The sequence below is a fragment of the Lathamus discolor genome, chromosome 2 (assembly GCF_037157495.1).
Source record: "Lathamus discolor isolate bLatDis1 chromosome 2, bLatDis1.hap1, whole genome shotgun sequence".
Taxonomy (NCBI): Eukaryota; Metazoa; Chordata; class Aves; order Psittaciformes; family Psittacidae; genus Lathamus; species Lathamus discolor.
Window position 1 is genome coordinate 91914692 of NC_088885.1, and position 26599 is coordinate 91941290.

Sequence of the window (26599 nt, forward strand, 5' to 3'; positions counted from 1 at the left end):
GTACCATACCATTACTTTCATAAATCCACTTTGACCTCATAAGATTTGCAGGGCTATCCAAAAACCGGGGGAATGAGACAGGTAGATATTTAGATGTTTTATCTGACATCATCTCATTATGTTGCTAAAATAGCAACATAATACTGCAATTTGTTAGCATTTCCCCTGCTCTGTGTAAAAAAACCTCTTGCATACTGCTGCAGAAATAATGTAGATATCACTGACTAAAGCAACTTGGAATAGAAAATCTAAAATGGTCATAACAGCCAAATATAATTCCACACAAATTTTGCATGAGTCTAGGTTTAATTTGCTTTACAGGACAGTTGGCCAAACAATGACATTTATCACAAAAATATCCTCTCCATTAAGCAAATCTCACTTTCCTTTTCAAAAGAAAATGCAATGTATACTCTGAGCATTCAGTGGCTCATTTTCAAGATCAGCCCACACAGATTTTTCTTAACGAAACAAAACAGTTCAGTTAAAAAATGCAGACCAATGTAATGACATAGTCATATTGCTTTTGGCTATGTTAACTTTAAAAACCATGCCAATTTAGCTATTTTTCTTTAGGTTTTATTAGAAAAAAAGTAGCAGATCAACATTACAGTTCGGAGTCTAATCTAAATTTGCACTTGACAATGAAGCACATCTGAAAATGAAGTAAAAAAGGATCCCAGAAAACCTTCAGTTTGCCAATCCCCTGCTACCCAATGCATATATCTTTTCTTCTGGCTTTCTGTTGACTGAAATCAAACAAGGAACAAAAGATTTATTGCTATGAAAATAAAACCATGGTACAGTAGTGTGAGTCTTGGGCACTAAGTGTGTTCCGTCAAGATAACTTAATAATTTCAAAGTGTACTTAAATCTTTTGTTTGGCCATGAAAGTCCGCAAGCTGACTGACCCAAGTATAAACTGAAACGGCAGGTTTAGACAAAAAAAAAAAAAGTTAGACAGCATGTTAAACCTCCAGTTTTCAAACAGTAATAAAAAGATACAATTCCAACAGCCAAGAAATTAAAATAAAGAAGAAGAAAAATGTTGATCTGACATTCGAGAGCTAAGTTTATTCTTATGCTCATCTTTGCGCCCAAAAGAATCTTAGACTAGCCAGAAAGAAAAAAAAATAATTGTATTTATGGACTATCACACAATTGAAAAAGAGAAACAATTGCCTTTTGACATGGTTATTTTCCCCCACTGAGGTATAAAATCTACATATAAATTTGATACTTCACTATAACAAATTGTACTTTTCATAGTTCTGATTTAGTTTCCATTAAACCCTGTTTACTTTTTTGTTTTTAAACCACAGAATTCTTAATTCGTGTTACTGAATCTGGTTTCCAGCTGTCTTTCATTTTTTTGTGTATCTATATTTAGTAAGTCTGGTTACCACTGCTAACCAGGAAAAAAGTATTCTTGGAACTTTCTTCATTACAACAGCACTTTCAGCAGAGGTTACTGATGTGCAAGCAAACTACAATGATATGCAGCTCTTCAGAGAAACTATTTCATTGATTATGTTTCCACTGTCCAAACATTCTCTAAATTATCTTCTGGAAGAAACTCTTTCGATCTTGTAAACATCAGTGGGTGCAGTTTCACTAGTATGTGTGGAAGTTTCACATCCTTATACAGGAAGGCTGGTTCACAGCTACTTAAGAAGCTGCAGGAGTTCTAACAGCTGACAAACTGTGGATTCTGCCACGCAGAAGTTTCTTCTGTTGCTACTTAACAATGTAGTCAAAGTATCAGCCGAGGTAGCCCAGTCAATCTTTGCTTTTCTTTAGAACCTCTCAGAATATTTCTGGAAGGGTGACATTGCGAAGCAGCCACTGCTGGGAGCGGCTACCGTTGCAGTCTCTGATGCTGGGTACCTGGCTGTCTTCTTCGGTGGCTTTGTCCAGGCACTGGTTACTGTTCACATGCAACAGGGTTAATTTCTTGGAGACAAAATAAAAAGAAATTAGCTTTACAAAATCTCCAGGCATAAACTAACCAACTAGTGGCCATTAGAATTCTTTCATAGGTAAGCAGGAGCTAGACGAGACCCCATAGTCACTGACTCCAGATCCAAATCCCCAAGAACACTTAAGTATGCTATTTGAAGTTGTAGATAATGAAAGCATTATGAAAAACAGAAAAGTCTGAACTTGTAAATGATGTTCTTTATCAAGCAATATCCACCATTCTTTAAATAGGATTATTCTGGTAAGATACATAATATCAATTATTAGTTTTAATAGTAGTTTTGATCAGATCAGAATGAACACCTTGAATATGAATTCAAATGTATGGTTCTTTTCTCAGTTAGGGACACAAAAACTGACCGTATGCTATGTTCTTTTAGTACTATGGGTTTGTTTGTTTGGGTTTTTTTTTAATATTTTCTTTTTTATGCAACAGAAAAGGATGTGTAGAAATTCACATACATACAAATCTTTTCTAATACCTACTAATCTTACTTATGCAATCATGTTTCGCAACTGCCTTTTGCAACAACCGATTCTGAATTAACAAGCCTGAGAACTACTTTTTCTAACTGTCAGAGTTCTTGACTGCACTACTCAATAACAAAATTGAGTTTTAGGGCTTGCAGATCAAATTCATGATGAATGAATCAACAGTCAATGACTTCTGAATCTGGCAGTTCAACAGAGGACCTTCAAAGTAAATTTGAACATTATGTACAAGAAAGAGAATGATTAAAATAAAGCTGCTTTAAGCATCTCTATCTTAAACACATCACGATTAGGAATGTAAGATTTTCTTTATAATTTTGGGATGCTAACTTTCTTAATTAGAACAATTATTTCCTTTTAACCTTCTGTAAGATAAGACACCACCTGCTGAATTTGTCACAAGATTGTTAGTACTACCTTTTACTGATCCAGTAGACACCTGGAACACTTTTCCAGTGTTGATCTCAATACTACACTAGCATACTATCTTTCTCCAGTTAGAAAATATTCTTCTAAAAGCTCCCCCAACATTCACCAGCTAACTAAATCAATATAGATGCCAACTGGGTGACTACATGATAAAACAGTAGCAGAAGGAACATAATACTGATGTTGTTTCCTGTTTTGACTGTCAAACAGTCGTCTCATGCTGGAACATGTTGATTTGTAGGTTCATGTAAAAACTCAGGTTGTTTCATTCTAATGTCACAAGTCATTAGAAGACTTACCACTGGATCATATTCCCAAAGCTGATTTCCTTTTAGATGGTGGCACTTGAGCATTGTTACTGGGCCATTAAGTTTGGACACATCTAAACACAAATCATCTGTTCGAATTTCTTTATTGGCAGTATATGAGAAAACCTAGACAGAAAAAGAATGAGAGGAACTGAAAAAAAGAAACAGGAGGATCCCCAGTGCAGATAATCTCTATATATTGGAAAACAATTCAAGATTTCTTAACAAAAGTGCAACAACAACAACAACAACAAAAGATATAAAATAAATTCCAGAACTAACGTCCAGAAAAATGTGTATTAAAACCAGTAGTTTGGGTACAGGAATTTTGTTTTAAAGTAACAATAACCAATCAGGAGGTCTAACTAGAAGACAGCTCCAGAGAACCTATGGGAGACGAAGTCTAGCTTATAGGAGTCATCTCCTCCTCTCATTCCTTTTTTGATGTGAAAGCTGGTCTAAAACCTATTGCAGTCAATTCAAAAAAATGGCAAATCCCCAACAAACCTTCTCATGCTTTTCCTCTTACAGTCATCTTCTTCAATGAGGGTTTCATAAACTACAATTTAAGCATATTTTAAAGATAACTACTGAAAGAATCAAGTAATTGCCCCAATGAGAAGTAGTGTTCCAAATAATTCAATACATTGAGATAATTAAACAATACAATTATCACCTGGTTGCCACCCATTCCATGGCAGTTAAAGATTCCAACTTTCTCATTTTCTTTTCTTGCCATGTTATCCAGACATTGATTTGTCTCTACGTTTCTTATCTAGAAATGAAAAGAGCACATCACCAAAGGTAGTTATTTTTAGAAAAGAACTAGGTCTGTAACAAACCAGCTCTCTCTGCTATACACCAGAGATTATGCAAATGAAATATCAAATACAGGAACCGTACTACAACAATAGACCACTGTCCAAAACACACAAGCAAATTTTCAAGCTACTGGGGTACAGAACTACGTTTGTTTCTTTGCTTTCTTCTGGCTATCTTTCCATGTTGGGGACTCTTTTTGCTCAAAGACTCAGCTACAACAGAATGGACACAATTAAGTCTTCAGTCCAAAACCTTCAGAAGTTTTAAAGCACTCTCCTAGGCATGGCGAGTTTAATTCCCTTTGAAAGTAAGGGTGACTGGGTTCAATTTCCTCACTTCTTGAGTTACAGCCTTAATCCTTGTATTCCTATATAGTAGGTGGCATGAATACCAAGTCTCCTGATAGTCATGCAGCAACACAAAAGCCTGCTGCCATTTTGTTAAAAGCATTTCTTTTAAAAACAAATGTCCGAAATCACTCTACAACAGGCTCAATATTTTGCTCAATATAACTTGTAGGGGAGAGTAGCTGTCCTAAATAAGTAGGCACCATCATCTATACTACCTCTACAATCACTTAAACTTTAAAGAAACAGAGAAATGCCCAGCAAGGCTTAGGGATCACAGGAATTTGCTGGTCACTGATGAGAGTTTTGGGGGTAAAGCTCAGAGCAGTTTTTAGGCAAAGCCCTGGCTTTATCTAGTCTAGTTTTTTTAAGCAAAAACTCTGCACATACTCTACACAGAGACTGTTATACAGAATGTTATCTGTAATGATACATTTCTGAAGGAATATTTCTGAAGCTCTTTTATGTGACACTAAGTCCTGTAATAAAAAAGCAAAACCAATCAAATTACAGAACTGTAGACCAAAGTTCAGTTTTCTGCCTCACTGAAAAGCCAGATGTGTCATTTTGCAGATCACAGGAGCACAGGTGCAAGATACCTGAACTTTGCTGGAGATAATTTGTTTGCACAACTCAGTTCAGAATACAAACAACTTCCTGTGCATTGTCCTTTACACAGGGTAGATAAATACACAGGATAAAATCCTACCTCTCCCAGAGAAAAGTAATGGCGTGGAATTTGGGAATCAGGATAAACATTCTCCAGGTACCAGGAGAAAGGCTTGCATTGGAGCTTGCGTCTCAGGCCAAGTCGTGATGATATGTCTCCATAGTCAACTTTAGTAACGCCTGTAGAAACAAAGTAAGTTTTATTCTTCAATGGCTGCTAACAAACGTTCTATAATTCCACTTAATACAAAAATCATCAGTATAATTCATTGCTTACATGAAACACTTTCTTAGAAAGTCATCCAAACACAAAGGAATGATTTATTTATTTAGTTTTCACGTAGCAGTATGCTGTTTATATTCTCAGAGAATATGCGTCAGTCACTACCTGTGACTTATCTTTCCAGATAGTTATTCAAAAGATGGAATCACTACATCTGTCCTCACATGACAATTTCTTACCTGTGGTTTCTCGAACAATTTGAATGCAGTTGCTTACTAAGCTATCAAAAGGGAAAGGCTGAAACTGTTATAGGTATTAATGCCATTCTATCCCCTACGGAAAATGGGGTGCATATTTATGCAGCATAACATAACAGAATCCCTCTGTGAAGCAAGGAGAATTCCATTCTAATTTAACTCTGTAAGCCAGGTACCACCTGCTGGACCCTTCATCATCTATCTTGTTGGTTGATACTCAAGGATCACTTACTATAAGCTCAGGAGTGTTGCATCCCAACTAGAAGGAAGTGCAGCAGGAGGGCCAGGAGACCTCCTTGGATGGATAAGGAGCTGCTAAGGAAACTTTGAGGGAAAAAAGAGGCTTATAAAAGGTGGAAGCAAGGACAGGAGGCCTGGGAAGAATACAGGGATGTTGTCCAGGAAGCTAGGGACCAGGTTACGAAGGCTAAAGCCCAGTTAGAATTAAACTTGGCTAGGGATGTTAAGGATAGCAGGAAGGGATTCTATAGGTACGTAGTGAATAAAAGACAGACTAGGGACAACGTAGGCCCCCTCCGGAAGCTCTCGGGAGAACTGGCTACCCTGGATTTGGAGAAGGCTGAGGTTCTGAATGACTTCTTTGCCTTGGTCTTCACTAGCAAAGGCTCTGACCACACCACCCAAGTCTTGGAAGGCTGACGCAGGGACTGTGAGAATGAAGACCTTGGGCCCACTGTAGGAGAGGATCTGGTTTGAGACCATCTTGAGAACCTGAACGTGCGCAAGTCCGTGGGACCTGATGAAATCCATCCGTGGGTCCTGAAGGAGCTGGCGAATGAAGTTGCTAAGCCACTGGCCATCATATTTGAAAAATCATGGCAGTCAGGTGAAGTTCCGACGACTGGAAAAAGGGAAATATAACCCCCATTTCCAAGAAGGGCAAAGCGGAAGGCCGGGGAATTACAGACCAGTCAGTCTCACCTCTGTGCCTGGCAAAATCTTGGAGCACACTCTCCTGGAAGGCATGCTAAGGCACATGAAAAACAAGGTGCTTGGTGACAGCCAGCATGGCTTCACTAAGTGGAAATCCTGCCTGACCAATTTGGTGGCCTTCTATGATGGGGCTACAGAACTTATGGACAGGGGTAGAGCAGTTGATGTCATCTACCCGGACTTGTGCAAAGCGTTTGACACTGTCCCACACGACATCCTTGTCTCTAAATTGGAGAGACATCAATTTGACAGGTGGACCACTCGGTGGGTAAAGAACAGGCTGGATGGCTGCACACGAAGAGTTGTGATCAATGGCTCAATATCCAGCTGGAGACCAGTAACGAGTGGTGTCCCTCAGGGGTCGGTGTTGGGACCGGTCTTGTTCAACATCTTTGTTGGTGACATGGACAGTGGGATTGATTGTGCCTCAGCAAGTTTGCTGATGACACCAAGCTGTATGGTCCGGTCGATATGCTGGAGGGAAGGGATGCCATCCAGAGGGACCTTGACACGCTTGTGAGGTGGGCTGATGCCAACCTGATGAAGTTTAACCATGGCAAGTGCAAGGTCCTACACCTGGGTCGGAGCAATCCCAGGCACAGCTACAGGTTGGGAAGAGAAGAGATTCAGAGCGGTCCTGTGGAGAAGGACTTGGGGGTGTTGGTCGATGACAAAATGAACATCATCCAGCTTCAGTGTGCGCTCGCAGCCCAGAAAGCCAACCGTATCCTGGGCTGCATCAAAAGGAGTGCGACCAGCAGGTCGAAAGAGGTGATCCTGCCCCTCTACTCTGCTCTCATGAGACCTCACCTGGAGTATTGTGTGCAGTTCTGGTGTCCTCAACTTAAAAAGGACATGGAACTGTCGGAACAAGTCCCGAGGGCCACGAGGATGATCAGGAGACTGGAGCACCTCCTGTGTGAAGACAGGCTGAGGAAGTTGGGGCTGTTCAGCCTGGAGAAGAGATGGCTGCGTGGGGACCTAATAGCAGCCTTCCAGTATCTCAAGGGGGGCTACAGGGATGCTGGGGATGGACTCCTCATTAGGGACTGTAGAGCTAGGGCAAGGGGTAACAGGTTAAAACTTAAACTTCCCCTGTTTAAATTGGATATAAGGAAGAAGTTCTTTCTTGTTAGGGTGGTGAGGCACTGGAATGGGTTGCCCAGGGAAGTTGTGAATGCTCCATCCCTGGTGGTGTTCACGGCCAGGACGGACAGAGCCTTGGGTGGCATGGTTTAGTGGAAGATATCCCTGCCCCTGGCAGGGGGGTTGGAACTGGATGATCTTGAGGTCCTTTCCAACCCTAACTATTCTGAAATTCTGATTCTATCTAACTGCACAAGAAACAGTCAGAAAGCAGCCTTCATACAGGGAACTAAGCCTTTAATAATTCAGTATTTGTTCAATATAACTGCAGCATTTGCAAGAAGTATGTTCACCATTAGGACTATTATCTTTTTTTTGGTGGTATTTTGCTTGCCTTTTTTCTGCTTTACTCTTCATTTATTAAAGTGCTCATTCTTCCTGCATCTTCCCACTCCTTGATGGTTATTTTAATTCCTTTTGGAAATTATTTTGTGCAAGTTCCATCTGCATATGGGTTGAGGAAGGTGTGCATGCTCAGTAGACACTTTCGCCCACCAGAATTAAGCAATATTGTCATTAATATTCTAATAACATTAATTAATTAAGGGTAAGAATTTCTAGTTTTCAGGCATCACGTTCTTTTTGTATTTTCCATGCTAAGCTCCATCTACATAGGCCAGAAGCAGTACACTACCAGAAAACCCAAACAAAGGAGAAAGAACAACACCAAGTCCTAGCAATTTAAATTCCCCTCACAGACCACAACTATGGCTCAACTAGCCACAACACTATAGACCTCCAACTGCATACATTCTTCAGGAATCCTTCCACTTAGAGGACCGTGAATTACCTCTCCATTTTTTGACCTTTTGAAACTGAGTTTGAGTGATTTCTAAGTTGCACTAAGTTACACTGTTATTAAATCGACCTGCCAGCAGATGGTGTGTTTCTACTCAATTAGGAGAGATAATGGCATAATTTCCGCTAAATGTTCGTAAATGTCAATAAAAACATTAGTATTTTCAATATTCCAAAGGAAAAAAAAAGTTAGCCAGGCTTTCAATTTAAAGAAAAAAAACACCCAAAAGCAAAAAAAAAAAACCAAAACCCCAAACCAAAACAAAAACACCAAACAAACCCCAACAAAAACAATCCCAAAACACTCCAAACCTTAAATACATTTTAACAAAGATGCCAGATTAAAGTAAAGGAAAGCTTGGTTTTTAAATGAAATTTTGAATAGTGTGAATGAAATATCTCTTGGAACAGAATCCCAGGAAGTTTCAGGCTGTGCTTTTCAGTCACAAAATAATTCCCGAAACCAAAAAATACAAGACAAACTGCCCTGCAAAACACTGCCCTATCTTCACAAAAGCAAGTATTTGCTCTATACCAAAAGGAGCACTCTTTCAAAAAGTAATGAAGTAAGAAGAGAAAGGCTGTACTGATCAACCACAGCTAAGTATGGAGTTCTTCATTTTTCAGTGATCAAAAAACAGCTGATGGATGAAACAGTTATGCCATCCTCACAACAGCCTTAAGATATTCAGAATTCATTCATCAATTTGTTACTGACCTTAAGAAAACAAGTGTTAAGGCTTTGTCACATCACTGAATAGCAGTAGGAATTAAAGTCATACTCAAACAATTAAATGCAAAGTGATACTTGACAGCATACAAGTATTTTGTTTCTTAAAATAAATGTCACTGCCTAGAAAGAAAAGTGCCAGCTGCTTTTACCTCCATTACGATTGTGTATTATATTCCATTTAATCTTTTTTAGACTAAAAGACTTAAAAAAACCCCCCAAACTCCTCTCTGAAGTTAGATCTGCACCTAACCATATAGTGCACATAGACTACAGTTAGCATGAAGTTAGCAGATGGACTGAGTAGCAAAACCGGTATAGTTGCTGTGGGGTTCTCCTCTAACGAGGCTGAATCACTCTACTTCCTAAGTTTCTATGCATACTACCTGATGTGTATTACTCAAAACTAGACTAGACTGAGTGTTCCTATATACATGCACTATACAGTTACGTATGGGTAACAGTTCTTTTGGGGGACAAAAGCCTCAACCCAAACACAACCAACTCAAAGCCAACTAGGAAAACTGCGAAGTATAAAACGTATAAAAAATAAGTACATGACTAAATCATGATTCCATCCACAAACCATTAAAATTCATATACACAGTGATATATACCTTCCAGTGCTTTAGTACACTTTTAAAGGCTGAGAAAAACAAACAAACCAACCAAAACACCTGAAACAAACAAGCAAAAAATCCCCAACAAACCACAAAACAAGAATGAGATCAAATCTTCCTCCCAAGAGATAATTATGCCAGACTCTTACAAGTACGTGCATCATGAGGAGGAATCACGGCCACTAGCTGTTCTTTCAAATACTTGGGTTTGGTTGATTAAAAAAAAAAATGAATCAGAAACAGTATTTAATAGTAGTTGTCATTGTTGCTTTTAACCAGGCAATGTTGGCTTTTTCCCCATCTCCCCACCCCTACCCCCTTGTCCCAGACCCCAATTACATTAACAGCCTGGACCTCGCTGATGATTCTGTGTCTCACAGCTTGCTATTTGCTGCAGGACAATTTTATGCCTTTTCTTCTGACACATACACCTAAAGATGCACTCTGAAATATACACTGATAAGGTAAAAAACCCACATCAAACTATCAAATCACACCATCAGCAGTTCTTTTGAACAAATGTAAGATCTATCTCAGCACTTGCTTGTGCTGTCAGTATTCTGGAAGTTTGGCATGCAGTATTAGACTGCTCTGATTAGTAATATATAATTGTCTCCTTATACCTTTACAAAAAACATACATCTGATGCTGTCTCATGAGTACTCTTTCAGTTTCGTTTTCTTTGCCACCTTATATTTAAGCTTCCCATCAGCCATGTTGCAACAGATCTGCTATCCTCAAAATTTCAAAAGGGCTGAAGATTGTTTTGCCAGGTTCAGTATGTGGCAATATATTTATGCTAAACTGCTTTGGGAAAAAAAAAAAAAAAGAAGAAAGGAAACATGCTGTTTTCATCATGATTATAAATTGCTCAATCATGCTCAAAAACACAGTAGGAAAACTTTCATCTAATGCTAGTCTTCTGTAAAAATCATAGAACCCGTTTTATGTAGTATTATGAAGCTCAATAAGCAATAATAATTTTAAATCAATTTGAATGCCTACATTATTTGCGTTCCCAATTAATGCTAATATGGAATACAAGCTGAAAACAAGAGCACATGGAATCATTTAGTATGTATTTTGAACACAGGCTTAGCTACACTGCAAGGTGTGGTCTCAATCCCTTCTCTGTCCTCCCCATCAACCATGAAGAAAGACGTTATCCATTTCCAGTCTGTACACACTGAACTTTGACTTACCATGCCTGGCTAGAGACAAGTGCACGCAGCATTAGAAGCCAGGCATACTGATGCAGTTTTTAGGATAACACGTTTACGTCTGTCTAGATGGGTTTTGCTCAGGTAATTCTGCAATGGTGTTTCCTCAGGCTGTCTGCCTGTCCACTTAGCCCCAATGCTATGGAAGATAACCTCTGGGCAAACTTCTGGTCAACAATAAAATTAATTTTCCTACAAGCTAGAAAGGCTCTACCCAGGCTCACCAGCTGGGATGCTGAATGACAAAAGATGCACACTGAACAAGGAGCAGGGGGGTGCATGTAGGAGCTGGAAACCAGACACACACAGCACGGAGAAGCCACACAGCCTGAAAGTATCCACACTTCATCTTTAGATTAAGGCTACCAGCAAACTCTAGAACTGTCTGTTAATCATTCATTACTAGTTAGAAGGTCAGGGGGAGGTAGCTGTGGTATGCCAGCCTAATGCTTTGCAGCTGCTGCTGCAGAAAGGGGCAGCTTTCTCTTCTCAGCCTCAGACTTCTGTCCTGCACACAGGTGCTAACATAACCAGTAGAGAGCCAGCCCGCAGAACAAGCAATCCTGACAAGTTCAGCAAGTCAGAGCAGTTGACACAGATGAACAATCAAATGACTAAGGGGAGGTGAATCCCTGTCACTCACCGTGAAAACCAAGGCACTCTGCCCTCACAGCAAGCTGTTAGACTGACATCATCAGCTCATGAAGTCTCACCGTGGACAATCTAGTCCTAGTACTTCAGACTGGAGAAACTAGTTGTCCTGGGTTGAGCACTAGAAATAATGAAGTGGCAGAGTCCACTGAACAGGGTGACTGGAGACAGGAATCAGACTATTCACCTGCACGTGCTGGATGTTTTCTGAAAGCCTGAGAGGAAATGGTCTGGGAAACAGCTCCCTGCTGTAACGCATGACTGTGAGGAAAACTGTTGGCTAATGAGAACAGACTACAGCTAGTGCCATTACTGCCGTGGAGAATAGCCGTTTCGTGCAATGAGATAGGCTTGATTTTGGCTGAGCAACAGCTGCTGCAACACTTTCCTGCCCAACCTCCATCTGTAGCTAACCACTTTAAGCAGAGAGATGACTTCTAAAATGCATGAAAGCTTAAAACACACAAGTAACAATTTCTGCTAGGCTGTATTTACTAAAGAAAAAAGGATTACAGGCTTACTTTTCAAGAGGGCAGCTTTCCACTTAACTACATTACATCAATAGTAAAAAGTCTCTTGAGTTCCTATCATTCTAGCAGTAAGCCTTTTGTTTTTTTTTTTTCCACAGACAACACAGATTACATGAAGTGGAAAAGCTACCTGAGAATCTTAGGTTTGCTTTTCTGGACCAGTCCCTCTATGATTCAGTCTTAGGGGAGCAGAAGAGAAAGAGTATAAAGGAGGAAAAAAAATTTCTTGTTAGCTAGGCTCAGTGATGCCTGTCAGTATATTACCTCTTCCGAAATCCAATTTTCTCATCTATGCCAACTAACAGGAAAAATCCTGAGTGCACAGAGGATTGGCTGTTTTCCTTGTTCATCTGCACCCTTTCTTGCAAACAAGCATCAGCTTAAAAATCCTCACCTTGCTCCTTGCAAGAACTTGTGACACTGTCACGGTAATACTGAAAGTACACATTGGACTAGCAAAGAGTTTCATAGACTGCATACTGTACTCTGCCAGAGGATCACTAACACCATCCTTCTGCAAGAACTAAACATTTACATTTTTATATTAGAAGGATACCTGGAAAAGCAGAGTATGGGTATATGAGCCAATGTAGCAGAGATTCCCTGAGTTCTTATTGGCCAGAAAGACTGAAATTTACTCTGATGTTATTTTGCTGTCAAAAGGTTATGATCAGGGTCTGCAAGGCTCTGATAAGATTGGAAATACTAGAATAACAACAGCAAGGTGCTTGTGAACTTCCCAAAATAGTAGTCCTTTCTAGTTAATACCTACTAGCTCTCACAACTTACATGGATCTGGAGAGAGGCATAAGCAGCATTGAGTACATTTAACTGTTCGTTCTCCTAACAACATCAGAAAGAGCGATCCACACTACTAGGCACTCTCTTCACAGCCCAGGAAACAAATCAACTTCAGAATAACCCAACTTATTCAGGTATTATATGATCCTGTGCTTCAAACACTTGGAAATTCTAGTATTTTCATTGCAGTGTCAATATGGATATGGGTACACAAATGAGATTGTGCGCCAGCCGGCAGGCGCAGATGCTCCGAGAGAAGCTTGGCAAGCACACATCCCTATCCAACACTCATTCAGCCTATTAGCATATAAACTATGCAGACAAGCGTCTTTTGAAAGAAGAGAAAATATACAGTGCAGTTATAGATAATTGCTGAAGTTACTTTCACCATTTCAAAAATCTTACCATATTCTATTTTAAATTAAATTCCTTTTCTTCAACAAGAGAACCCATACATATACCATTATACTGCAAAGCTGTGAAATAAAGTCCCATCAAAATAACAATCCTGCAAAATTCAGTGTAACTCTTTTTGTAGTTTACACTTACCACATGAAATGGAATGACTATACAGATTATATATAAAGTAACAAAGCCTGAGCATGGTGTTCATTAATTTATATTTGTTTTTAAGAATTAGATTATTTTTATAGTTAGGCGTTCCAGCTACTCAGTACAGTTTCTGTACAGAATCTACGTTGACATGGATGCATAAACCCAATCTTAACCAAAAAAAATGACTGCATTTATTTATATACAACTTTCCTGAATATCTGTGTCACGTTTGAATTTATAATGCTTCATTAATAACAAAACAGAACAGTAATCCTAAGCTGTTAGCGTCTGATTTCACCTACAAGGCTTTGACTAGTAGCAAGAATGTTTTTTTTTTTAATTAAAAAACACCCAAACTTACAGTCTTGGGCAATGCATTCTCCTAAGACAAAAAACCCCACCATAAATCCACACAGCCACTTGTCCTCATAAGTATTCTTAAAATCTGTAATCTAAAATTTGAGACCGTTCAGACTCATACTGCATTGCATTACAGCTTTTAAATTTCAATACTAGTGCAGGTTTAATAGGCAAGTCAAAAGGAAATACTGGTTTTAAAGATGTCTTTGGAAAAGCAGACATGGCATATAGAACTACCACTTGGTATTTAAGGTCAAATGCCTCAAGTATTTAGAAAGGACGTCTGATGCCACCCAAAGCTTGTCTCTCATCTTTTTAAACAACGACAACAAAAACGTCTTGTAGTGGAAAGTAATAATTCAGTATCTCTCAAAGTTCCTTTCTTTTCATGATGTTTTTTGGTTTTTTCTCCAGAAAGTTTGAGTTCATCGGAAATTCAGTCGCGTATTTTACATCCTCTTGTTTACTTAACACCAATTTTAAGAAACATAATAAATACCATCATAGTCAAGTATATTGGCAACTTCCCCCTACACTCTGGATAGTGAAGTGCAAACTCTACTAAGTCAAATGGTAACTTCTGCTACTCCTGCTACAGCATTTCAGTTCTGATCTATTCAACCTGGAATCCCTACAACACAGAAGTCAGAGGCTGAACTCTGGCACATTATGAAATATATTAGGATGGCTAGTTTTTAGCACTATGGTTGAGCTCTTTGATGTTCCACTGAACTTCAATTCTATTGCATAGGAAGCTCATTCCTAAGTTACGTGCATGTTAAAAAAACAAAGACTACTTCAGGGCATATTTTCTGGCTAACAAAATTATTTTTCAATTAAGACCTTCCTTTTTGCACATCTTACTTGAGCTTTGTCTGACAAACTTCAAAGCAGTAACATTTACTCATGTTCCTTCCCAGCAGTAATAACATTAAAATTCTTAATAGGCATTTCTCATAACCAAAGACCTGCTCACCTGGGGAAATGATGTAAAAGAAGTTTTTGAACTCATCCATCCAGACTTCTGCAAGCCGCCTGTTATTTTTGTTGATTATCTGCCCTGTACCTCCTGGAAATGTGTACGGTGTTGCTTTTCTGAACACGTGCCCGACGTGTGAACAAGTTACAATTTCCAAAGTACCGCCACACTGCCAGATCTGAAAGCGACAGAACAATTACTGCAAAGCTTCAAGTTGTTAAAAAAAAGTTTAAAAATGTTAATCACTTGCTTCTGCTCAAGTTGAAGAAACAACACTAGTTGAGGTCTAGAACAAATACGTACTACATGGGAGAGGAATGTATGCCTGCTTCCTGCTCAAGAGATAAAGATGCTCATAAGCCTGAGTAAGGTCACATAAGAAAGAGTACATCAGGCCTCACAGCAGTAATGTACCAGCAAAAGAATACTTTAGAGAACTGGGCAAGCTGACAGAGAAGGAAAATGCTGACATGAATCACAGGAAGTAACAGGTGGTTACTGTTTCTGTCCAGAAGCGTCCATTATCAAATAGAATCTCCATGTAAAAAAGACACATACACTTCCCAAGTAGTTTCTGAAAGCAATTTCAGTTTTATTTTGGACCTCTAAACACAACAGATTCAGAAAGCTGAACTACTTCAGAGGTACCCACCTACACACTCTGAACTGATAAGGAAAACAAAGGGAAATAGGAAATTTGGTAGGAACAAAAGTGAGAACAACTCTGGCTAAGTCCACATCCAAATGAACACATGCAATCATTCAGTTAGGAAACAGCAAGGAGAGTTGGTACAGAAGCACACATTTCACTGACATATTAAACCATGCACTGATGGTATCACCCCTAACTTATGCTCCCCCATTAGCTTTTCTAACAACTCCTTTTAACACACATACATTCATTCTTCAGAATGAGCACCCCAGTATTTTGATCTCTGCAAACTATTCACCATGCACTGACAAATAGAGTCTTTGTGTATCACCACTGGAGGAACTCGACAGGAAGTGAAGTGCTAACTGCAACAGGAGAGGACACTGATGCAGGCAGCAGATAAGACTTTTCTGCAGAACTCAAGATGCACTGTCCTGAGCAACAAAACACTGAAGAGTTTTACCTACCCTGAAAGAAATTTCTAAGTTTTCTCCACCCCAAATATCCATTCCAGCATCATATGTTCCAATTTCCTGAAAGTAATCTCTGTCTATTGAAAAAAGACCTCCTGCCATTGTAGGTGTCCTGGGATTGGGGGAAAGAAGACAAAAAAAGTAAGTGTCAGTCACTAAAAACATAAATACATTTCACACTTTCAATGACAAAATAGCTTTTTATTTCTCAAGTTCCCAACACATTCCTTCTTGCTGGCTTCCATCCAAATTCAGTTACCATTAATGTACTTCCTAGCTCAAACTTTTCCAGAGATGGAACCAGTTAGTGACAGTTCTCCTTATTTTCTCAATTTAAACTGGAGTCCATATAGGGAAACAGCCCATAGAAAATCTGCTGCCATTCCTGAGAAAGACTTCTGCCTCCAATGGTGATTGCTCATAAAAAAGAAACCAGGTTCTTACAGGAAATCTATACTTCTGGCAACTGCTTGTGAAAGTTATGGGGGGCCACGAAGTGGCCTGCTTGCTTTCACTATTACTGCTTTGTACAAGAAAATTATACAGTCAGGGTTACATCTAGATATTCTTTACAAATTCCTTAGGGATATGAAAAATAAAACTGTGCTGGTTTCCCCTGTGCTGGGTTTCTCACAGATTTCTATCTTTTTTTAGTCAACAATTACACACTAGCCTATATATTAGGTTAACAATACAACTCTGTAGTTCAAGTATACAAGTTATATACACTTTCAGCATAAATTATTTTCTACTACTAGCCATTTTCCTGAAACAACACTTCGGGCTTTTTCTGAAAGACACCTAAAATACAAGCTAGGTCATAACCTAACTAAAAATTTATGTTGCTTCCTTCCCCTAAAAAGGAAATCAGGGTGCATGTGTGTCTCAATTTGCCATATAGTGAGAAGACCTCTTGACTTCTTAAATGAAAATCAAACAAAAGCCAGTAAAGGCCATATCCTCAGCTTCATGGTAAGTAAAGTTTGTCCACTTTTCAGAAGTGGCCAGTAAGGCCAGAAAATAAAAGTCTGCAATTGTTAAAAAGTACACATTACACACAAATTCTCTTTCTTACTAACTTTGTCATAACATCCAAGTATAATTTCACCTCCCACCCATGCACTTTGAAGATGCTAAGTTTATATATATATATGCACACACACAAATACACAAACATACCATAAATGGATGCTTTTTTTCAAAACATTGTTTACTTTGTTAGAAACTTCAATAAAAGCCCACGCATCAGTATAAAAAAACCTAGTTAAAAAATAGTAATTCACTGCTACCAAAAGTTACCAACAACCAAGCCATGTAAAAGAACTTCTATGCTGTTCCTTTAATCAGTCAAAAATGATGCTACAAACACAATTCATTAAGTACTTACAAGATTAACCTAGAAAGGATATGAGCAAACATCAGGTGAACATTATAACCCATTTAATAATTTCTCATTACCTAACAGGAAGAGTTCTGTCTCCTTTCCGTCGATCCATCTCTCTCTGAGGAACAGGATACCAACGAAAGTTCAGCTTCCAGTTGAATCCACCATAGGTCATGTCAGAACCTGCCATATATTCGAAGGTGTCATCGCTAATTACATCAATGATCGGACACACTACTGTTCTCCTAGGAAAAGGAAAGAACCAAAACCTATTAATTAAGGTGTCCAGAAAGGTGGGGCTTTTGTTGCTTTGGTTTGCTTGGGTTTTGTTTTTAACATATACAGTTTAAATTTTTATAATGCCATCTCTTAACAACAGTACTCAATAGATTATTGCCATGAAACATAGTCTAATTCTGTCTTGCTAATTACAGTTAATTAATATAAAGGAAAATGTGTTTTTCTAATAAAATTTTGGCAATACTAGCTCTTTTTTTAAATAGCATTTGTATTATTACCATAAATAAATATTCATCCCTTTGCAGATGGAAAAATTGATCACAGCACTCAGAGCTACACAGTGACTACAGAAAATGAGGGTTTTTGTTTCTAGTTAAGTAGTCAAAGTAACTTACATGCTTTGAAAATAAAACTTGGTCATGACCTCTGGGAAAGTATTCTTACATGCTTTCAGGACTAAGAAATTTTAGGCATTACTAACAAAGTAGAACTACTGCATCAAGGTTGACAGAAAGAGGCTTTCTTGTGCCCTGTCCTGATGTTACTAAGACACAAACTCACAGAAACTAATTCCAATCATCATGAAAACACTTAAATAACCATCCTCAAGCAGGCTTCCTCTCATGGAAAGCTCAATAAAAAGATTCAGCAGTTGCAACTAAATTTAAAGGACTTACTTAGTTGAGCCATTTGCACAAATTGTAAAAATTTATGTACTGTAGTCTCAAAGAAAGTCTATTAATGATAACTTAAAGGTTAGTATTATGTCTCAGCACAATGCTGAACAAAGATTCTTTACTAGCAGCTTTTTCATTGTGTAATGCTGTATTATATAGTATTTCATTTTAAAGTGATTTTTATCTACAACCATAAGAACAAAATGGAGATCTATAACACCATACTTAATATCTAGTCTATTTAGTATGCTGTTTACTAACAGATGTTAGTTAGGCAACTACAGGGTTACTGTTTAGCTATATGAATGTTTTATAAAGCAGACTATTCTTTCACTTTCTTTTTCCCCCTCAACACTATTTCCATCACACTATCACAGATATAAGTTGTGAGTACTGATTTATGATAGAAACCTGAGGCTATGTTACTGCAGTAGATCAGTATGATTCTAGTAATTATTCTAACTGTAGAAAATACATGCCAGTAGACTTAAGACACACCACAGATTTCCACAATAGAAATACATTACAAAATAATCAAATAAGAACCTGAAAACAGTAAACCTGACAGTTCTTGCCAACAGTGTTGGTGTTACATGAGATCAGGTTTTCGTATCTTCCTCAATAATATCTTCCCAAATTCATGAAGAAATGAGTAGAGCTGCAGACTGAAGACCGCAAATGCCATTGCTTTCTCAACCACATCCATGCTTACGTGTTCCACTGTGCAACACATTATCCCACGCATCCCAATGTAAGTTTCACTTTAAACCAAGTTTTTACTTTTTAAAAGTTGTTCTGAATTAGCCTTTTATCCTTACACCAATGAGAATTTATCCAGCTGTTCAGAAAGTAGATATTGTTTGTAGGCTGTATTGTAATCCTTAGAACATTTCTTAATAACTGAGAAAACCAATATGGACCAAGAAGTGGATAATTACCTGTCAGCTTTGATCCTTGCCAGCAGAGGTTCAAGCCAGCCTACTGTACATTCACAATGAGCATCTAAGAAGGTGATGACCTGGCCTTTAGAAGCAGCAGCCCCCTTTAACCTGGCTCTAATCAATCCAGAACGCTGTTCCATTCGAATCACATGAACAGGTACTTTTAGTTTTTTCACGTAATTCTCCAATGGTCTCTTCAAGAAGTCTGCAAAGAATGATCAAAATCATGAAAACTGTCAGTCACATAGTTCAGCAATTCTTTTTTTTCTTCCTTTTTTTTTTTTAATAAGAAGAGAATTAAATTTTGAGACATTTCCTCATTTCTTTTCTATCCTTTTCCTACTTTCTTACTTTCTCAGCTAGTTTCCTCTGATGCTTATTCTACACTCTACAATATGCCCTTCCACATCTCCATGTGTTCCACTTGCTAGAGCAGGAAGTTCTTCCTCCTCTTCATTTCTTCACTATGGAAAACACAAAAATGAAGAGAGTGTAGAATGTTTACACAGAAAGCAGATGGAAAAGGCAAGTTTTTATTATGGAGTAGATGCGACTCTTACTTTCAAAGACATATGCCTAAGTACTCTTGGATAAAACACATCTCTACCAAGAAAATACAGAAAATGATCCAACTAGCTGAACATAACAAATTACCTCCCTCAGGAATGTAACTTACAGGTAATTTCTTAGCAAGCAGTTTAAAACATGATCAAGTTAATTTTTCAGTTGTGTTTTCTCTAGTTTTTTTCTAGCTAATATTTTTTTCTGTTAAATTATCACTGCAATACCTCAAAACATAAATAAGGACAAAATCGTCTACACATAAATGACTAACACCAACAAGCCCCAGCTTAGCTGAAGAACAAATTATTCAAAATAGAACACCCATAACCAACTACCATATGCCTAGAGACTTAAAACTGCTTGCATTACAAGGAGTTATTAGACTATGATGGATGATGCCAAAGGAAGAACAAAGAATTAAGGGAGAATGCAGTTGACAGTCACATAAACAAAATTCTGCAATAATTTACAGATTTTAAATCTTAAAAAAAAAAAAAAAGGCAAAACAGTCTTAGAACACAACTATGGAATATATTAGATTATACGCTCAAAGCACATGGGAGTTGTACTACAACAGTGCGAAGCCTCTAGCAGGATTTAGCATAAGATAGTAAGAACTCATACAAGAATAAACTGGGCAGGAGGAGAAGGAGGGGCAGTGGGGGAGAAGCAGCACCACATGAACTCTTAATGGCTGTTTTGCAAATATCAAGAGGCAGACCTGACCTAGGGGTGATTACCATTCCTTAGCACTGCTTTAGATGAATGAGTTCTAATTGCCTCCTCATTTCTTCTTTTCTGCATTTTTGGACTGTCACTAAACCCCACAGAAATAAGTTCTGACATCTTGAAAGCTGAACTGTGCTAAAAGAGCCTAAGCACTTGATAGATCTTAAATATTTGTCCCCAGAGAAACTCAAAACAAGTAAATTCTTATTTTGCATATTAACAGAGACTGAAATGAATAAATGTTTATTAGTATAAACCAAGTGTACATGTCTGAGCATTTTGTAGGCCTTTTGAAACTGAGCACAGAGATCATTTGGCTGACTATGTAACAAATACAATCTCACCTCTTACAGGGTGGCTTTCCAAAGCCACTAATTTAAAGGAACTAGTACTATAGCAAATTTTATTGCTTTGATGTATATGGCTTTCATGATATACACAAATTGAATAAAACAGTGAAGTATCCCTCTATGCTAACCATCTCATGAGCAAGTCACACGTATCAGCATGTTTCTCTGCACATTTCAGGTATAGTACTGACAAGTTTTTAAAGTAGTTTGAACCGCTTTGAGCTGAATGAATACGGGCTCGGACATTGTTCTTGAATGCACAGTTAACGGTAAAATTCTGCCAGGAGGAAGACAGAAAAAAAAGATTTCAATAATACAACTGCAGCAGTACACTTTTCCAGCAAAATAGACAACAAGGTAAAGCTTGGTACCTCATCCCTACAAAAGCATGGAAAAATAACACAGGCATCAAGATTTCTGACGTTCCTCAGCTACCAGCAGTCAGGATTCAGTGCTCAGATCTACGCAGCGTATTTTCTCTCCAAAGCACTGTCTCTTAGAGAGACACACACCCCTCACAAACTGCTCCCTTAGTTTAAGTAGCAACAGTCTAGAGATTCGGACTAGTCACACATCTGGGAACTAGTAATAATTCCTTCTAAGGTGACACTTTTTCTTTAAAAGAAAGCATGCAATACGTTTTGGCCTACCAGTAATGCCAGAATCAAGCTGCAGAGATTATTTTCTAGACAAACCTACTGGTTCATGTGTATACTACATCCTGTATTAAAAACAGTAAATAAAAAGAATAAAAGTTTGATGCATTACAGAGTCAGCTGCTTACAAGTGACCTAGAATGGTAAGCTGAGTAAATTTTTAGCATTGCTTCATACACTTCCAACAGAGTAAGCTTTGATAGTATTTAACAGAAAAAAAACACCCCAAAACAAAAAAAAAAAAACAAAACAAAACAAAACAAACAAAACACCACCAAGGAAACAAAACCCCACCACCCTTCCTCCCCCAAACGCTTCTACTTGGAAACAATAATAATTAATGTATTTTCAGAGGTATAACTTTTGTTTCATTTAACTCATTGTTCTGGATATTCCTTTCAAACTTTTTCTGTATCGAAAGGGCGCATAATTTTACCTAAGACTACAGACAGCTTAAAGAGCACCCTCTGTGTCAATAACAGAACTAAGAAAGACAAAAAACAGATGAATTCAGTCCAAGGCAACTAAGTGCTTAAGTTGAAAAACATCTTGCCAATTCTGAGTCACATTTATATGAATATAAATGAAAAATTAAGTTTCAAACAATGCCTCTTTTTATGAAATGACAATAAACCACAGATTTATCACATATAAGTATACAAACACAGTTTTAAGTATGAATGTTTTATAAGACATTACTGTCAGCAATTTTGTTTTTGTTACATTGCCTTGGTCTGTATCTATGTAACCAATTTCTATGAGTGTATTCTGTCCTAATGTAATCTGCCTACCATGCTTGGCCATTCAGTGTTGACCTAGTTTTAAGTACTAATCCTGATTTCTCCTGTTATGTTTTTTTTTTCTGAATAGTTATCAAAGATCAATACTTAAAACTATATAATTCTGATCAGTAACTAGAGAAGAGGGTTACAGATAGGTCTTGCTTCCACAAAGCTTTTCTTTTCAGTGTAAATAGTTGGGTGATATTATGCAAATTCATTCTCCTAAGAGCATGACACTAGCAGGTACAAAGTGTGCTCCAGGCAAACTGAATGCTTACTTTATTCCAATTAAATTGCCTCTGATGCTAGAATTCAAAATACGCTATCCAGACTTAACACTTTCTTTTTCTGGGAAAGTCTGCTGGTTTAGTTCAACACAAACAGAATGCTTAAGTAGCATATGCTAAACCCTTTAAATTTTGAAGCATCATACCCTTCTGTTTTTTTTAATGCAAAAGCATGCATGCAAAATAACAAGTTTTTGAAAACAAAATAAACCAAACCCTTTCAGTAACTGTTGAAAATAACTAAGAATAAAAGATGCCTGAGTGATCTGAAATGAAGATCACAGATTTCAAAACTCCATGTTGGAACGGGTTCAATAACAACATGGAAAAAAGTCTGAAATGTTATATTTTTCAGCCTGGAATTAAGCTCCCTTGCTTTTATTACCCAGCCTAAACTCGTAAAAGTTATCTAGAGAAAGCCACAGGCTTTTTTAACTGGACTGTAATTCTGTGATTCATAATGACAACACAGCTACTGCTATGCTACAATTGATTTTTTCTAAAAGAGAAATTGAAAGGCAAAGACATTAATACTATGTCTACATTAATAATAGTTTGCTCTATTTATAGGTCATATTGAAAGCTGACCTGTCACAATTAATCATTGGCACTGACCTGAATTACTTCCAATGACAGTTTTAACAGATGAAATGGCATACTTGCGAAAACCTTTGTCTTCCTAGCAAAAGTCTGTACACAAAATGTACTACCTCTTTTCCATTAAGGAAACATATACCTGCACAATAACCTAGTATATGCATTCAGAATCCAAATATCAGCATCCATTAAAAGAGGATTGTTCCCTGGGAACAACTCCAAGAGAAGTGACCAGTTTCACATACATCAGAACCAAAGAAATATGGATTTTTTTTACATAAAGGTTGAAAAAGGACAAGAAATTGAGTGGTGTCATTAAAACTTCCCCACAAGTGAAAACAATGAAAATTTGATCTTCTGCCCTTCTAAAAGCAAAAGTTAATCACACCTCTCTCATCTAATCTGGGACACATTTATGTAGATTCCTCCTCTGCTGCCAAAGCGTAACTGTATTTAAGGCCTCTGTCCCTTCTTCCAAATTGCACTGAAATTGGCTGAAGCAGTTAGAGTTAGAATCAGGTAAGAAAGCAAAAACAAGCGAGTGTCACAGAGGAAAGGAACACAGACAGATAAAAGTGCAAACACAACCTGAGTGCATGAGCTATGTTTCCTTAGGAAAACAGGTTGGTCAGAGCACCATTAGTTGATACAATCTTTCTTTAGTCCACTCAGCTACTCCCCAATCAGCTATACTCTATACCTACATATTTTGTAATAAGCAAGTTAATATATTAAGGCATCATACACACAAACAATCTGAAGAAATTCATTATGCTAACAGGCTAGACAAAGTGCAAAAATACACTTCTAAAGTTCTTCAACTACAAATATTGTAATGCTTACTAACTACTATAAAACCTCCTGTTAACCACTGCAATCCATGTTATCATTATGCTACTTAGACCATACAGTCTGAAATCCAGTGTCCCTCTTCATACATATATCTTGTTTGGACAGACCTTGTTGTCTGAACAACAGTCAGCCATATTATCCTGAAGTTGGGACTACCATAAGCAGCAGAATATGGATTTTGCATCACTGGTAGCATCAGGAACATGTGTCAGCATGCTTGGTGTAAAAACCTTCCATGACTAAACCATGGGAATTCCTGCTGATACAGATAATAGCCTATAAATCGTGGCTGCCAAGACTTTTTTCTAGTGGCCTACTAACTATTAGACCTAGTGGAAAACTTTCAATGTAGACATACAGAAAAGGAGGGTGATTCAATATAAAAAGATAGAAACGTTTTAAACGAAAAAGACATAATACCCTCTCGTCTCCATTTAAAACACAAGAAAAAAAAAAACCCATCTCTCAATTTATATTTCATAACCCATACAACTGAGGAAGATTAAGCCAGGAACAAGCCAAATATCAGCTGTTAACCAAAATGAAATACCACATATTGTCCAGAATATTATTTTTAGTTCTACTATATAGTATTTTACAAAGAAATATGAAAAGAGTAAAATCTGAATAAAGTTATTTTAAGAAAAAAACAGCTTCAAGTTTGACCTGTTAATTTCATTATACATGAAAAGTTTCATGCTGCAGCATGGAGTTTTCATTCAGAGTGGAAGCTCTTACAGCACAGAAACTGAACTTCAGCTTCGCATGAACTGAATAACCAAAATGTATCCCTCTGAAGACCAACTTTAATGGTGGTAGTGATAGTAAATTTGGATGCGTGTGAGGAACAGTCACCTTTGCTACTATTCACCAGGTGATTCAAGTATTAAATACCCTCAAAGGCTTTAGGAATGCATTAAAATTCTAAACACAAAATATGAAACCTGTGATAGGATAAAGCCTCTAGCAAACACAAACTCTATACTGTCAACAGAAAAGTAAACAGACAAACTTACACTAGTTTTCAGTGGAGAATGACCCACCTGTGTTGCACAATGGTCACTACTCATTTGGCCTTCCCATGCCTCAGCTACTGTGTTTTGCCGAGGAAAGCTAAGCCTGTAGAAAGTCAGTCTCAATATTTTCTAAGTATAAAGAGCAGCAAGCTACAGCGCTGGCGCTATCATTACCTCTTTCACTGGCATCATCGACGAGGACGATCTCTTCCAACATGTGTCGTGGTGACCTGTTTATCACACTATGGACAGTTCGTAGAAGTGTGCTCCAAGCCTCATTGTGAAAAACAATGACGACGCTTGTTGTGGGAAGGTTGTCTGCGTACACCTTCGTTTTACACCTATGAACAAGAATAAGGCATAGCATCAACCATTTGTAAAGGTCAAGCCTTCAGGCAAAACTGCAATTTTGAAGTTTATTTCTGAGTGTCAATACTAAAATTCACAATACATCAGTTGTATGAAAAATATGACAAAGGAGCAAATGGTGCACCAATTGATATTTTTACCTAAAACACACCCTTACGTACACTTACGTATACATCTATGTATTCCATCATACCACTAAAAAAGGAGAACCTCAATTTAATAACCAATGCTAGAAGAGACATCCATACTGCTAAGACACAGAGATAACATTATGTGTCTCCACTACCCCTGTTTTGTGAAGAGTAGCATGTCCAGACAGACTAATCCAAACCCCTAATTTAGGCTTGCATTCCCTTAGAGTGCAAGGGCAAAATCATAGTATTGTAATGGGTACAGAGAGAGAATGGAGAGAGAGACACAAAAAATGGCAAACAAACTAGGAAGTAAATGCAATAAGAAGTCTATAATGAACAAAACCACATAGTAAGAGAAGGAAAGAATCCTGGGCACAGCTGATGTTTCGAAAAAAACAAGACCTGTAATACTGGTGAGTTAAGTGTATTTCATAATTTAATGTGTGTGATGTGTTTAATTGTGTAATGTGAATTACACAAACAGGGCTTTTTTCCTACTTATTGTATACATGTTAGAAGTACTATATAAAGGCTCACCAAGTTAAAACAGAATTACATACATTCCAAAGATAGCACAGAAAACCATAGGTTTAGCTGTCCTAACAGCAGATGCACGATACACGCTCCAAGGAATCCCACATGAAGCCAACATTTTACACTCCATAATACTATTTTAAAACAAGTGATATTTTCAGCATCTCCTAAAAAAAAAAATCAATATGCTGTACATAAAGTACTCTTAACAATTCTGGAAATACAATTCTGCTCTAAAAAAATAACCCTGCAAATTGAAGTGTTCTCTGCACGGATCTGTTCCTCCTGCACATTCAAAATCACACACAGAGACTTACATAAGATTTGATGGTACAAATCCTTTAAGAATCAAAGATACAGACGTATGCAGATCACAAACACAAGGAAAGCATTGGAGAGGAAAAAGAAATCCATCAAATGGACCTTCATTAAAAAAGTTTTTTATTAGATCCCAAATTCTTGAATTGATTCACTGTCCTGTAACCTGATCT

At 37.7% G+C, this 26599-nt stretch overlaps 1 protein-coding gene across 3 annotated transcripts in view; it reads right to left on the reverse strand.

Moving 5' to 3' along the window:
• Positions 1-287: 287 nt before the first annotated feature.
• Positions 288-26599, reverse strand: part of GALNT1 (polypeptide N-acetylgalactosaminyltransferase 1) — an 86829-nt gene continuing 60517 nt past the window's right edge. For all 3 annotated transcript variants that reach the window (XM_065667742.1, XM_065667741.1, XM_065667744.1), the window contains 9 exons: positions 25246-25412; positions 19236-19443; positions 17455-17625; positions 15991-16108; positions 14869-15049; positions 5088-5227; positions 3886-3984; positions 3201-3335; positions 288-1953 (listed from right to left, as the gene is read on the reverse strand). In XM_065667742.1, coding sequence (XP_065523814.1) covers positions 1807-1953; positions 3201-3335; positions 3886-3984; positions 5088-5227; positions 14869-15049; positions 15991-16108; positions 17455-17625; positions 19236-19443; positions 25246-25412 — 1366 coding nt within the window. In that variant the 3' untranslated portion in view covers positions 288-1806. The remainder of the gene's footprint in view (positions 1954-3200; positions 3336-3885; positions 3985-5087; positions 5228-14868; positions 15050-15990; positions 16109-17454; positions 17626-19235; positions 19444-25245; positions 25413-26599) is intronic.